Here is a 16,074-nt window from a genome sequence, read left to right on the forward strand (position 1 = left end):
ATTCAATTTAGGATGACTGAAATACAATTTTAAAAAAATATTAAAAATCAAAATTAAAAACATTTATTTTTGTAATTTAATTTAAAAACAATTTTACAATAATATATGCAAATAAAAATTAAAAATCTACAGCGACATTTAATCATCGATGGAATTTTAAACCCATAACCTAAAATTTGTTTATCACGTTTAACTGTTTGGAATTTGTAATGAAATATTTTAAGAAGCTAATATTTGTGATAATTATTATTTAGGTTATTCTCCGATTTTGAAACTGTCCATACATGAAACTCTTAACCGCTCTAAATCCTCCGTTTCAAAACTTTTTAAAGCCTATAGCATTAAAAAAAATAAGCATTTCGGAATTTAGCGACAGACTGTTATAAACATTTGCAAGTTTATTACGATTGGTCCTTAATCTTTATTTCTGTTAATTTTCCCATATTAGAAATTGTGAATATCAAAGAGCTTATGCCTAAGTGATGTATCCTTGGCATCTATACTAGAGATGGCCGAATGTTGGGGCATAGCGTGACTTTTTCAATTCAATATTCGCTCCGGCCAAATGGGGTTGGAAAGATGGCTTCAGTGCTTCTTCCAAAGCTGGTGGCAAAATGGGCGGCAATGTCAATTCCGTCTGAGATGTACAATCACGTATTCTAACCTGTCCGTAGATGAAACTCTTAATCACTCTATAGACACCCACTTTTCAAAACCTACAGTATTAAAAAAATACAAGTTTATTACGATTAGTCCCTAATCTTATTCTTTTTAATTACAAATTATTTTTAATGAATTACGAATATTGAACTATCGAACCATTATTAAACCTTTTTTATTAGGAAGGTGAAAGTCAAAACTGGAGGTCGAAGTTTCCCAGCTATCGAAAACTATATTTTAAATAATATTTAAAAATTCGGGAAAGAAAAATGTTTAACCATTAAAAATTTCCAATATAAAAAATATAATTAATAAATTATTGAAATACATCTGAAAATGGTAAAATATTATAAAAATAAATTTCTACTAAACTATATAACTGGGATTAGTTAATTGAAAATTTTACTCTTTGTAGACCATAAAAATTCCTCCTCAATTATTTAGCAGTCTTTCATTTAAAAAAATATATAAAAAATATATAATTATTTTGTGATATGAAAATGAAAAATTAAATTTACTAAACTTAATAAAAAATATATAATATATAATTATTTTGTGATATTGAAAAAATTAACTAAACTTAAATAATTTGTAGTATTAGATCAAATATTTTTTGTTCTATTAAATCATAAAATCAAACTTATCCTGTTTTGTTGAGGGTGTTGAACAGCAATGTACCATCATTTGTTCGCCCGGCGTCGTAGTCGATAGATTTTGTTTCATATGATCGTTGTTGTGTTGTTGATGTGGTTGTGACAATGTTGGACCATCTTGTGATTCTGATGAATTTTGTGATAGCTCATTAAAACCACTATCCGTACGATAGAATGTCAATGATTTTTTCGGTGAACTATTAACCGGTGTATGATGGATGACACCACCAAATGATGAGGAACTTGTTGGTATTAATGCGGCAGGATTGAAATTCTTTTTCTTCAAGTCTTGGCAAATGCGATTCAATTTCTTATCCTCTTTGTTGGGTTGTTCATTTTCATCACCATCGTCATCGTTTAGCCAATTTGCCGAAAATGATTGTGACAAATTTTTACGACTTGCCGAACGCCTTTTGCCTCGCGGGGTATCTGATTGTGATGAACTACATGTGGAGCTATGGCCAGACACCTGAGAAATTTGCATATCCTCCACATCAATGCCCGTGTACTCGAGTAACTCTTCTAGGGTTTCTTCGTGATTCATAAAGACGTCCACTTCTTGTAAAATATTGCTGGAATTTTTAGCTCCCGCCACTTTTGTTGTCAGCCGTTCTTTATTCGATTTGTTGGAACATTTTGAAGAGTTAACCCTTAAACGACTAACCTTTATATTGAAGCTATCCGATGAAAATTCTCCAATGTTATTGGTTATCATTGAGGCCAGCGGGGATGAAGATCTTTCTGGAGTAAATTTTCCATTGTCTGTTTCTTGACTCGTGTTGTTGGTCATATCATGACTGAGATTATTCTCCTTGTTCTGCGAACGATATAATTTCTCAATTGGTTTCCTTCTAACGGGCGGGTGTATGGGCGATAGTTGTTCGAGTTCCTCAATTTCGGCACGTAGATTATTGAAACGTGATTTACGTTTCGTGGCACTGCCTTTGTCTGCCAACGATGGCGAGAGATCATCTGAGGCCGAGATAGGTGAAAGTGAGCCAAATGAGCTCTTGTCCAAGGAGTCAGATAATTTACCCACAATGGCTGTATGTTGTAGCGACTGCAGTGAGTGAGGACTTGAATTTGATTGACCACCACCCGCAGCACTACCGCTGCCACTTGCTGAGGCCGAACTGTTGTTAGCCCCCTTTGCCAATAATTGCTGTTCATTTTCCCATATAAGAACATTATGAATATCGAAGAGCTTGCGCCTCAGCGATGTATCCTTGGCATCTATACTAGAGCTGGCCGAACGTTGGGCATAACGTGACTTTTTCAATTCAATATTGGCTCCCGCCAAATGGGGCTGGAAATATGGCTTCAGTGCTTCTTCCAAAGCTGGTGGCAAAATGGGCGGCAATGTCAATTCCGTCTGCGATGCACAATCACGTATTCTACGTCCCGGTTTCGATATGGGTGTGGTGCCACTAAAATCATGCAACACAATACGTTGACTTCTCAGCGGACAATCCACTGGACTTGGCACAATTTGATTATCTTTAAAATAGGAACTTATTGCCATTTGAGCTTTAGCTTCCAATTCGGGGTCAGGCGAATCGTTGAATTGAGCTTCATGGGGTTCTACATTTGCCGGCATTAAACTTGAAACCTCTTCTATGGTCCATTCACACTGAGTGGAACTCATTTGCGGTGTGTCGGGGCGTTGGAATAGCGACGGACTGTAATCACAAACAAAATTACAATAAATTCCCTCCAGAAATCTCTACACAACAGTATCCAACTCACCTTGCTATTAATGGCATATGCAACCTCTCTGCCCACGCCGCTTCAAAGGGATTCTTAATCTTCTGATGTCGTTTTGCCGGCGGCGTCTGTATCACAGCCATCGATATGGAATGCATACCACCATTACTGCTATTCGACGACATCATTGTATTGCAATTGCCCAGGGAATAGCTCAGACCCTGCGGTGTCCTAGGATTTATTGACTTCCTAAATTGTTTATTTTTAGGCGTCACTTTGTTGCCATCATCCGATGCTTGATAATGCACCATAAACCGGTGGCCACTTTTAAATTTTTGTGGCGTCTCATGATCGCTGCCTTCCATTATCGCCTTTGAATTTCACTAAGTTTTTCCTTAGTTTGGGTTGTGATTTATTTTTAGCCACAAGCTAGGAAGCAGATGTTTGGATGGCAGGATGTTAGAATTTCGAGTTCGTTCGGTCGGTCGTTCGAAATGTAGACGGTTGTATTGGGCCAACAACAAACAATTTGCGCCCTTCAGTTTGAAAATTTGTTGTTTATTCAAAGGTTTTTGGGACAAAATAGAAAATGTCCCTGTTTTTGTGACGAAAAGTGTTGCCACTGGGTTGGAGAATTTCTGTAGAAGGCGTTTAAATTCAATAACAGCATTAAGCGTTGGGCGATTGGTAAAGCGTTAACGGCGTCAAAGTTTTTCAAAGGAAAGGTGTGGTATTGTTTGTAAATGCCTTTTTCGAAGTGAGGCTAGAAGTTTATGCGTTTAGTACTTCGCTTTGTTCAATGACAGAATTAAGCGTTGGGCGATTGGTAAAGCGTTAACGGCGTCAAAGTTTTTCAAAATAAATAATGCGAGAAAATTTATTAATAAATAATTACATGAATTTTATGCTTTTGATATTATTGTAATTTGTCGGAAGATAGAAAAGGGATTTCACCAAACCGATTCAGTCTACTTTGACAGTTCTCAATTTTATTTTAAATTTATTGTTTATATAATGACAGCATTAAGACGCGTTTAGACTATAGCATTTATTGTGATAATGAGCAATATCTCGTTTTAATTATTAAATCGGGCAGATTTTGTCATACAAAATTAAATTCACGGAATATTTCGATTTGTTGGGAATCGACATAATTCAAAATACAACCCTGCTTTTGCAACAAAAAATACATCACTCCTTCTAAACGTACCAAAAATGGATACGCTTTGAGCTTCCAAAAATTTTCAAAATTCAAAATAGTTGCGTCACAGCTGCTGATAATTTTCAATTATTAAATTATTACTAAAATTTAAAACAATTTGGAGAGTAATCCCTAGCGGTGTTGCGGTTCGAAAATGATAATATATTAAATTTTCGGTTTCGGACTAGAACAATGAAAAAATTTACACCGAAATTGTTTAATTTAGATTTGTATAAAAATACTAATTTTTATTGACCCCTGGTTTGGTCCTTAATTATTCGTTGAAATGTACGCGCTACGGTATATTGCAACCTTGGTTTAGCGCCGTTGACAATTTAAAGAGTAATTAATTGTCGTTTGCTTTTGCCGCCTCCTTCTAGCATCAAGGAGTATCAAACTGTCAGTCAGACAGACACTACGCAGGTCTTTGCGAGCACCTATCGTTGTGTTTAGAAAGGTAATTTCGTTACCATCTACTCAACCTATCAATAAACCCATGGTACAATTATAAAAGGTAACAGCAAATCCCAGCTGATTTGATTCCAACGTAATACTAGTGTCAATATGAATTTGACAAATTATGTTTTTAAAAATCACCCAACAGGAAAATTGGGAACGCATACAATTTGAAATTGTTCTTTATTAAATGTGCTCCCGTATTCAATTTACTCAATCTGCCTGCTGGGAAAGTTTCAGGAAGCAAATCTTTCTTCAAGGAATAACTCGCTATTCCCAGCATTTTCATATGTGTTATACATATATGTGGCAATGGCACAATTAAAGGAAAGATGTGGACGCGATAGAAATATAAATTTGAAAGATTTTCATTCATGTTTTTCAATTTTTATTTTGAGGATTCGAAAATATTTAATTTTCAAAATAAAAATAATTTGATGATAATTTGTTGACACTAGTAGAACTTACAACAACAAATTTCCATGTGGTTGTTGTATCGTTTTTTGCACAACAACACTTGCTGTTACCTTCTATTATTATACCATGCAATAAACCATAGAATTGTTATTAAGAAACCTCTGTGTTTTACCTTCTTCTTTACTTTCACGGCGCACTTGTTTCACCCCTCCCCTACGGTCCACTGCTCGACGCATTCGGCGTACCGGCTCTTAACGGCGGAGCCCCTCTGAGCTAAACAGAAATTATGAAACCAATAAAATGTGTATGTATATGTAAACTAATAACAGCTGGTTTTAAAGAAGTGAACTTAAAGCATTAATAAATACCCAGTTGTTCAAAAAATATCAATTGTCTGCTGATATATAGTTAATTAAATAGTTGCTTGGTGATCTAGTTACTTTATACCCCAAAAAGGGACACACAATTGACTGTTGGATTTATTTGTCGATTGAAAAAGTTGTCTAGGTATATCATTCCAATTCAGTAGTTACTGGTAAAGCAAAGGTTATCAAATCGAATATGAAGACAAAACAAAACAGAGCAATTGTTTTGTCATTTTGTTGAGACTTTTTAGAATTTTTCGGAATTTTAAAAGCAAAATCGAATGGAAATGTGTTTTCCGCAAAAATATATAATTTCAATATTCGAATGAAATACAGATGATAAATCGGAGGTAAGTTTTTTGTAACACAATATAGACCAATGTAATCCTTCGCAATGGAATTCACATTTGAGATCGAGGGGATTTAGTAGTCTAAACGTAGCCTAAGGAAGTATACCTATGTCGACTATGTTTTCCAAGGATATTTTGCAACCCATAGGCCACAGGGAATAATAAATTGCAACCATTTTTGAAGGCAAATTAACGTAAAATTAAGAACAAAATTAAAAGATTTATTTCTTTATATTGAGGACACCTAGAAACATAGAACACAAAATATATAATTACCGCCAATTCGGTTTCAAAATGTGTCCAGAAACCCTAAAAAAATATCAACGTTTAATAATTACTAGTTATTAAGGGAAATTTGTTACCCAATTAGAACTCAAAATAGCAGATAATTCGGCATGGTATAATAATAGAAGGTAACAGAAGGTACAAAAAACGATACAACAACCACATGGAAATTTGTTTTTGTAAGTTCTACTAGTGTCAACTCATTTGACAGAAAAATGTAAATAAACAAACAAATTATCATCAAATTATTATTTTTTTGAAAATGAAATATTTTCGAATCCTCAAAATAAAAATTGAAAAACATGAATGAAAATCTATCAAATTTATATTTCTATCTATTCCACATCTTTCCTATAATTGAGCCATTGCCATATATATGTGTAACACATATGAAAATGCTGGGAATAGCGAGTTATTCCTTGAAGAAAGATTTGCTTCCTCAAACTTTCCCAGCAGGCAATTGAGTAAATTGAATACAGGAGCACATTTAATAAAGAACAATTTTAAATTGTATGCGTTCCCAATTTTCCTGTTGGGTGATTTTTAAAAACATAATTTGTCAAATTCATATTGACACTAGTATAACGTTGGAATCAAATCAGCTGGGATTTGCTGTTACCTTTTATAATTGTACCATGATAATTCGGATAGAAAACTTGTCTAAAAGTTCTGAAAATACCGAAAATATTTTCAAATATTTTAAAAAATGTATTTATTAACTTGTTTTAATTTACAAAAATACAAATTGAACAAAGTTTTAAAAATATAGATGGCGATTATAAAAATAGATGACAAATAGAGGACATAAATTTTATAGACGACAGACAGATAAAATTGATGATTGTCCTCTAAAATAGAGAGCGTATGATCACCTTATGTTCTGTATTGTAACCAGAGATGAGGTAAGTTGATGATACATAAAACCTATAAAATGAAACACGAGTTAAACGGCATATACATTAGAACTTTTTACCGGGTTAAACTGCTTTATGAGGATTTATTTGACATATGTGCAAAGGAATTGGCAATTGAAACCCACTGGGTTAACGAAATCCGGTTAAATGTAAACGTACTATTATCGTAGTAAAAAATAGTAGATTCTTGCAGTATAGGAACAGACCAAATATGTAGTTGTGTGTTATAGCACTAACACAGGTCCTTTATGATATCGAAGAAAATAGTAAACTCTAGTAAATTCTTGCAAATACAAATACAAATACAACAACTCGTTCTTTTCATTTGACATATTTTTAACATTTTACTAGAATTTTGTTTTTGCAAAATAGTCAGGCTGAATCCCAGTTTGTTGTTTTTATAAAAAAACAACTATTTATTATTATTATTTTACTAGAAACGCAAAAATATTAATGTAATGTCAGATTTTCTTTTCAAAATCGAGTTGGGAATATGATTTAGATATTAATTCATCTACAAATCATAAATTTCTTTTACCGATTGATCTGTTCCGGTACTGCAAGAAGCTACTCAATTTTATTATTTTCTTCGATAAAAAGTAGTAGATTCTTGCATTACGGGAACAGACCAATTGATTTTACAATATTCTTTTAAATTATATTCTTCAAGACCTGTTCGATATTATAAAGGAAAAAAATGTTATCGTAGTAAAAATATGAAAAAAGTGTAATTTATAAGGTGCTATGACCTACCCTAAATAATTGTGCCGTGTGTTTTCGTATTCTTATAATTCTACAACTTTCCGCATTCATTGACCTTTTTATTTTTAATTACTTCCATATACGATTTTGTGAATTAAATTCATCATGTTACCATACCCCTTAATATTCCCACTGAACGATAACCGATAACATGCACATTGTACCACAATCGATTAGGTAGTAGTACCATCACCAAAGAAAACAAAGTGTTTTTGCGTATATGAATTGTGTGTGTGCGTGTATGTGTAATAAAGTTGTTCTACTGCAAACGAATTAAGAGTTAAGCGAACGAGAAATTTGCAATATAAGGTTTCTTAGCCAATCTAAATCGAATAAAAACAAACATCAATGTTTGAATAAATAAATTAAACTACGTTTCAAATATTCTAAAGGTTTCAGTGAGACAGCGTTTGGTTAGCAAGACTAAAACAGCAATAGGTATTCCTGCCGGCGACAACGAAGACGACGACGACAAGTTTTCTCAGCTGCAGCAGCAGTAGTAGCAACAACAACAACTACGGCAACAGCACCACCGAGAGCAACACCGCACACACAAATCACGGCAAAAAAGAACAACGGAAAGAGAAAAAGAATATCCATCGTAAACAGCTGCAAAATTCAGCGTAAAGCGAGAAAAAGTGAAAAATTGGCCCGTAACAAGACAGTAAGTTCTGGTAGTGGTGGTGGTAGCGCTAGCGGCAGTGGTGGTGGTGGTTATAACGATAAAGGCGACAGCAAGTTATCTACTACCGGCATTTATGACAAATGTGATAGTGGCAGCAGCAGCAACAGCGGCGGCAAATCCTTTCGGAAATCAGGTGGTGGTGGCAGTGCCAGTGGAGGAACAGAAAATTGTTGCCCAGCCAAGGTAACAAAATTGGAAATTTTACAGGGCGAGCAGCAGCAGGACGAGGAAGAATCATTTGGTGGACCTTTGACCAGGGCTCGCAGTGGTAGTTGTGGCCAGAAACGTAATACAAGGGGTGATTTGAATGATAGCGACGAGACCACACCTTTGCTTTTGTTACTGACACAAAGGCTAAAGGGTACGGACAGTGGCACCGGTGTTGGGAATTTTAACGAACTTCTTAAAGCTGGCTCGGTATCGGGTGATTTTTTATTGGCCTCCACTTCTACAACAGCTGCAAGCGGCAATCGCTCGAATATGTCCGAAAATGGCTGTAAACATTTTCAGGCTTATGTTAAGGAAAATTCTTTGGACACGTATCGTATTATAGATGCTTACTTTTCGGCCTGTATTAACAGGGATGCTCGAGAAAAGAAGGTAGGAATTATGTCGGGATATTTCAAAACCTAACCGAGATAATATGGTTTTTTATTGTTTCAGGCCTTAACTTGTTGCTGTTTTGAGTGCGGCAGTTATGGTATCCAGCTGTTTGCCTGTCTCCATTGCATCTATTTTGGTTGCCGTGGTACGCACATCACCACCCATTTACGTGCCAAAAAACATTCCATAGCCTTGGAATTGTCACACGGCACATTGTATTGTAATTCTTGTCGAGATTTTATCTATGACGCAAGGTCTCGAGAAATCGCCGCCGTCAATCGTAAACTAGAGGCTAAAGATTTACAAAAGAGTCTAGCCTGGACACCGTGGATTCCAACGCCGAAGGAGACAAATCTAATGTTAGCCAATCCAAGACGTCGCAATGTCAGAGCGAATGAAACACTGGGCCTGAGGGGTCTCATTAATTTAGGTTCCACCTGTTTTATGAATTGTATTGTGCAGGTAAGGGTGATTTTCAGAGTAAATGTTTATATTTTCAAGGTCTTTTAGAGCTATATTTTTTTCAACGTCTTTTTGAGCTATAACCGAAGATTTCTTAAAAACATTTTCTAAGGGGGGCTATCTGATTAATAAACGGGGTTTATTATAAATTTTTTTAGGGACTATCTGTCCATGAAGCGGTTTTTTTGACAGGCCTTAAAAATATAATGAAAAATACCATACGTTATAAAGTAATAGGGCTTGATCAAATAGTCATAGAAAACATATTTAAAAAGTCCAAGAACAGAGGTTTCATAGTCCTCAATTGTTCTTTTAATCCAAGATCAGAGGTTAGGCAGTCCTCCAAAAAAAAAAATATATTTAAAAATCTAAGATTAGAGATTAGATAGTCCTCGAAAAAATGTATTTAAAAATCCAAAATCAGAGGTTAGGTAGTCCACGAAAAAAAAAAAAATTGTAAAAATCTATGATAAAAGTTTAGATAATCCTCAAAGAAAAAACGATATTTAGAAAATTCAAGACTAGAGGTTTGAAAATTTGCATTTAAAAACTTCACGATTAGAGGGTAGAAAGTTCTCGAAAAAATTATTTAAAAGTGCACGCTTAGACGTGAGATAGCATTGGAAAAAAATATTTTAAAAAATCCACGCTTAGAGATCAGATAGTCTTTGAATAAAATGTATTTAAAAAATCCACGCTTAGAGATCAGATAGTCTTTGAATAAAATGTATTTAAAAATCCACGCTAAGAGATCAGACAGTCCTTGAAAAAAATTCTATTTAAAAAATCCACGCTTAGAGATCAGATAGTCCTTGAAAAAATTATTTTTAAAAAATCCACGCTTAGAGATCAGATAATCCTTGAAAAATTGTATTTAAAAATCCACGCATAGAGATAGTCCTTGAAAAAAATTCTATTTAAAAAATTCATGCTTAGAGTTCAGATAGTCCTTGAAAAAATGCTATTTAAAAATCCACGCTTAAAGATCAGATAGTCCTTGAAAAAATGCTATTTAAAAAATCCACGCTTAGAGATCAGATAGTCCTTGAAAAAATTGTATTTAAAAAATCCACGCTCAGAGTTCTTGAAAAAATTGTATTTAAAAAATCCACGCTTAGAGGTCAGATAGTCCTCGAAAAAATGTATTAAAAAAATCGACGCTTAAAGGTCGGACAGTGCTTGAAAAGTATATTTAAAAAATCCAAATCTAATAAGTCAGAAAGTCGTTGAAAAAAATATGAGATTATAAATAAAAAAAAAGAGTTTAAAAATTGACATATATATATATATATATATATATATAATAGGGATCAGATAACCTTTAAAAAATTCAGTAAGCCCTTAAAAAATATCTTGATAACATTTATTTATGAAATACATTTGTATATAATTTGTAGTCATTTTTTTAATAATTCAATTTATTCATTGATTTTTTTTAATTAGAATAATATAGTTATTTTAATTGTAATATATTTTTTTTTGTTAATTTTCTTTAGGCTTTAATACACACCCCATTACTATGTGATTACTTTCTGTCGGATCGTCATGAATGCAGTGCAAAATCCTCTATGAAATGTTTAGTTTGTGAAGTTTCTCGATTATTCCAGGTAATTTTCTATTTCTCCACATACCAATAAATTACAAATTTAATAACAAGCCTCTTTTTACACGTTCTTCTTTCCTTAGGAATTCTATTCCGGTTCCCGTACCCCACTCTCATTACATCGTCTATTGCATTTAATATGGAATCATGCCAAACATTTGGCCGGCTATGAACAACAAGATGCCCATGAATTTTTCATTGCCACTTTGGATGTGCTGCATCGTCATTGTATTAAAGCCAAAGCTGAAACAGAAAGTGCCAATAAATCAAGTTCTTCACAGGCGACAACCCATACAAATTGCCCCACACAATGTAATTGTATTATAGATCAAATATTTACCGGTATGCTACAAAGTGATGTTGTCTGTCAATCGTGTAAAGGTGTCTCCACCACAATTGATCCATTTTGGGATATATCATTGGATTTGGGTGAAGCTCATGGTGGTGCAACACCCAAATCCTTAATCGATTGTCTCGAACGTTATACACGTGCCGAACATTTAGGTTCATCGGCAAAAATTAAATGTTCAACATGTAAATCGTATCAAGAGTCAACAAAACAATTTAGCCTGCGTACATTGCCGAGTGTGGCCAGCTTTCATTTGAAACGTTTCGAACATTCATCGCTGATCGATAAGAAAATTTCCACATTTATCTCATTTCCCGTCGAATTCGATATGACACCGTTTATGTCGGAGAAAAATAATGCATATGGTGATTTTCGTTATTCGCTATATGCTGTGGTCAACCATGTGGGCACAATTGATGCCGGTCATTATACGGCCTATGTACGACACCACAAGGATACCTGGGTGAAATGTGATGATCATATTATAACGACGGCAACACTGAAACAGGTTTTGGATAGTGAGGGGTAAGTGTGAAAAAAAGTTTTGTTTGAAAATTCAGGCATATATATCCGAAAATCTTTCTGAATATATTTTATTTAAAAATACAATGTTTCAGGATCTTATAGTCCTTCAAAAAATATATATCTAGCAATTCACGCTTCTGGTTCAGTTATTGGTTTTCGATGGTTTTATTATTGACAATCGTTTCGAAGAACATGTCTTTGGATCCACCGTCCGAGTAATGTGGCAATTCCAGAGGACAGAAAGAAAATCTTAGATACCGGATTTGAATTTTGGATCCGCTTTGCATTAAAATCTCCGTACAAAAAATTATTTATATTGTCCCAAGTCTTGACCCCAATAACGACATCAACCATTATTTGGTATTCTGGGCACGTTTTTTCAATCGAATTCGCTTTAATTTTACATTTTGGGTTCACATTGAATGTCAAATCTTCCTACCGAAAATTATCAATATCGGTACAATTTTATACATATATTATTTTGAGGACTTTGTTCATCCGCGTCGGTAATTTCAATGTCCTAAACAAAATTTTTACCAAAAAGGTCTTCAGTTTGGTTTTAACAAGGGTTCCTTTTCACAGCCTCATGTGCTCTGGTTCTACTCACTCAAAATATGAACAATTTACTGGCCTACGTTAGCATTTATTTGTTCAGAACTTTAAAATAAATTTTAAACTTCTTATTTTAAATACTGAATATTTTTTTGTAATACTTTTCTCCTCTATTTTTTCTTTTCAGATATTTATTATTCTATCATAAAAATATATTGGAATACGAATAAGTTAAACTGGAATAATAAAAACAAAAAAACACAAATTGAATAACAAAACGAACACAACTTTTAAGATTTAAATTTAAATTAATAATAAAAAAATTACAAACAAAACAAAAAACATACGAAATCCTAGAACCAACCTTACAAAAAATACAACAACAACAAATGTATCTAATAATAATAATAATTATGCAAACAAACAAAGAAAGAAACAAAACATAAATTAAAAAATATAATTATTATGAATTTTTATTTCATCAAACCTAGAAACGTATGAAAAGAAAACGAAACTTATGATGGTAAAGAAGAAAATAATAAACAAAGAACCCTAAAATTATAGTTTATAAAATAATAAACAAAAAACAAATTCACTCACTCACCCACCACACACAAAAAAGTAATCATTTATAAAAAATAGACTTCTCACAGACACACACCCATGCGGTGTTGTGTATATTTAATTTTCATTTTTTATTTGTTTTGATTTTATTTTTCGCCGCACAAATTCACGCTCTCTCTTTAGCTATGCAAACGATAAAAAATTGAGAAAAAAATTTATTTCAACTTGGGCTCGTCCGGGATTTGAACCCGGGACCTCTCACACCCGAAGCGAGAATCATACCCCTAGACCAACGAGCCACACATATATAAGGCGCTAATTGGTATTAAGTGCAACACGGTGTGGTAGTGGTGAATTTGCGTTAAGAAAAATACTGGCATGTGGTGATGTTGAATAAAATGTATAAATTTTGGTGGTTGTGTGCCATGGTGGTGGTTGTTGTGACATAAACAGTGTTGCCTACATTGGGGCGTAGCTAAATTATGCTGACGTTGAAAAACGGATATTTATTAGGTTGGTTAGGTAAATAGGTTTGCGTGAAAAATATAATTAAGAAATTTTAGAGAATTTTCATATTTGAAGGAGATTTATTAAAATACGTTAATTTATATACAGCCTTATACTGGATATTCGCTGGGAGATATCTCGCATGTAAAAAAATATTTTATTTGTTGAATTTTTATTAAAAAATTTTACTTTTTATTGTTATTTAAACTTTATAACAATACAAATGTGAAATATCAATAAATGTATGTATGTATGTATGTATAAATGCTTTGTAATTAAAAGAAAATAAATTAAAGTTTAAAAATATGGCAACCTACAATATGGCATGTGAAACAGCTGTTCATTGTTTTGATGCAATTTGGTGCAACAACAACAATAGATTACAAATAAAAGAACATTTTTTTATGATGGAAAAAACAACGAATAATGGGAAGAAATCTGCGATTGAATTAATTAATGCACAGCTTGTTATTTCACTACATAATCGTGTGCCTTTTTATTTAATTTCGATATTTTATCTCCCCAAATTTTTAAAGTGGCCAGTTATTCCAATGGCATTTTATTTGTTGTTTTCCAGTTAAAAATTTGCTTACTATAATTTATAATATTTTAAATCGTCATAGAAGAAGTATTGTGTAGATATTTTTCATAAAAATATTTAATACTTATGTTTTTATTTATTTGGCGGTTTTTGAGGCGTAAGTTACAAAGATACGTAAAAAAATAATAATACCGAAAACAAAGCAACGGCAAGAACGCGATAAAAAACCATTTAAATTTCCAATAAATAAATAAAACATCCACCATGACTTCAACACAAACATCCGTCACCATGACCTCAAATGCCCGTCCTTCCAGTCGTGTTCTACAACCACCAGGGGGTGGCCACTTGAATATTTTCGCGGAGCCTGACGTGAGCGTAAATGCTCCACGTCCCAAATATAATCAATAAAACTCTTCCAATCTAAATGTAATGATCGGTAAAATCTGAGACTACCTCCTCCTCGGCTAATAAAACTGCCACAGCCAATGGTAATGGTGCTGCTGCAGATGCTACCGGTGGTGCAGCCCCAGCACGAGGACGTATTCCACCTGGTGGCTATTCATCGGGTAGTTTCTGGTAAAGCGTTTTTAAAAATATGACCGGAAAAAGGAACAAAACCATGACCTAAACGCTTTCCAATTTTTGTTTTCTTTTTAATTCAACAAAATAAGCCAAAAGCATTTACAATTAATCATCATCTTAACCTTACCGTCAATAACCAAAAAAGTATACGTAGATCAATAAGCGTGGTACATTTGTACCCATCCAAAGATAGCTCTGTAACTCATTAAAAAATTGGACTATCGTGAGGTTTTTTGTTTGAAATTAGTCTATACGGATCTGATCTAGATGTAGGAACCCAACTCTCAGAATACCTAATTTTTCCCCAAAGCGGATTTTTTCGCTTTAGTACATTATTCAGAATAAGGCGAAAGCGAGAATTCGAAAAAATTCACAGGAAAATTTTAGCCTTATTCTGAATATTCGTTGGGAGATATCTCGCATGTAAAAAAATTTTCGCTTTCATATTCTCGCCTATTGATTTTTTTATTAAAAATGTTTACATTTTATACAACAACGAATAATGGAAAGAAATCTGCGATTGAATTTATTAATTCAGTTTATTACTTCACTACATAATTGTATGCTTTTTTATTTAATTTCGATATTTATTTCCCCAGTTTCTTAAAGTGGCCTGTTATGTTATGATTTGCTCCTACTCCTTTATTTAAGTTTTTCACTGTTAAGAGGTTCCTAAGGCAAATTTGGTTTGGTTTTTGTTTGTTTTCCAGTTAAAAATTAGCTTACTATCATTTATAATATTCTAAATCGTAATAGAATAAGTATTGTGTAAAATTTTTTCATAAAAATAGTTATTACTTATGTTAGTTATTAGTTATTACTTATGTCCCTTTAAATTTATTAGCGAAACATTTCGCACAAAATTTCATCTCATTCTCCTACTCCCTGTAATTCAGAATACCTAATTATTCCCCAAACCGGATTTTTTCACTATCAAGAGTGGGAACAGCAACATGCGGTGTTAAAAGCTGCATATTTGGTTGCTGTTGAGGAGACTGCGGTGGAGTTTAGTACTCCGACGAAGAAAATGATGTCGTAGACTCACAGGAGATTGCGCTGTCGCAGCACGAGGCAATGTTATCCTTTCCGAAAAATCAATATTGGTCCCCTGCATAACGTTATAGTGAGATGTTTAGGGACGTTTTTAAATCAAATTTGCTTTAAACTCCTTGTACATTAGAACTTTTTTTACCGGGCTAACCTACTTTATGAGGATTTTTTTTGACATATATGCAAATGAAATGACAATTGAAACCCACTGGGTTAACGAAATCTGGTTAAATGTAAACATACTATTAGCTTAGTATTTTGGTTCCTAACTGGTTAGAAAA

The 16,074-nt window shown here is 33.5% G+C and overlaps 2 protein-coding genes and 1 non-coding gene across 3 annotated transcripts; 1 reads left to right on the forward strand and 2 right to left on the reverse strand.

The window, feature by feature from the left end:
• Positions 1-1,281: 1,281 nt before the first annotated feature.
• LOC133321217 (protein aurora borealis) lies at positions 1,282-3,382 on the reverse strand. The gene is made up of 2 exons (XM_061530306.1): positions 3,060-3,382; positions 1,282-2,992 (listed from the first exon to the last, which is right to left on the reverse strand). Exons 1-2 carry the CDS (start codon positions 3,380-3,382, stop codon positions 1,282-1,284), a joined length of 2,034 nt encoding a protein of 677 aa, XP_061386290.1.
• A 5,092-nt stretch (positions 3,383-8,474) lies between these two features.
• Positions 8,475-12,810, forward strand: LOC133321218 (ubiquitin carboxyl-terminal hydrolase nonstop). The gene is made up of 5 exons (XM_061530307.1): positions 8,475-9,052; positions 9,116-9,517; positions 11,014-11,124; positions 11,204-11,994; positions 12,734-12,810. Exons 1-5 carry the CDS (start codon positions 8,933-8,935, stop codon positions 12,774-12,776), a joined length of 1,467 nt encoding a protein of 488 aa, XP_061386291.1. The 5' UTR covers positions 8,475-8,932; the 3' UTR covers positions 12,777-12,810.
• A 527-nt stretch (positions 12,811-13,337) lies between these two features.
• Trnap-cgg (transfer RNA proline (anticodon CGG)) lies at positions 13,338-13,409 on the reverse strand. Its single transcript has one exon. It is a non-coding gene; the product is annotated as a tRNA-Pro (tRNA).
• Positions 13,410-16,074: the final 2,665 nt, after the last annotated feature.

Source organism: Musca vetustissima, unplaced genomic scaffold, assembly GCF_032173495.1.
Source record: "Musca vetustissima isolate MV318-11 ecotype Yass unplaced genomic scaffold, APGP_CSIRO_Mvet_v1 utg638, whole genome shotgun sequence".
Taxonomy (NCBI): domain Eukaryota; kingdom Metazoa; phylum Arthropoda; class Insecta; order Diptera; family Muscidae; genus Musca; species Musca vetustissima.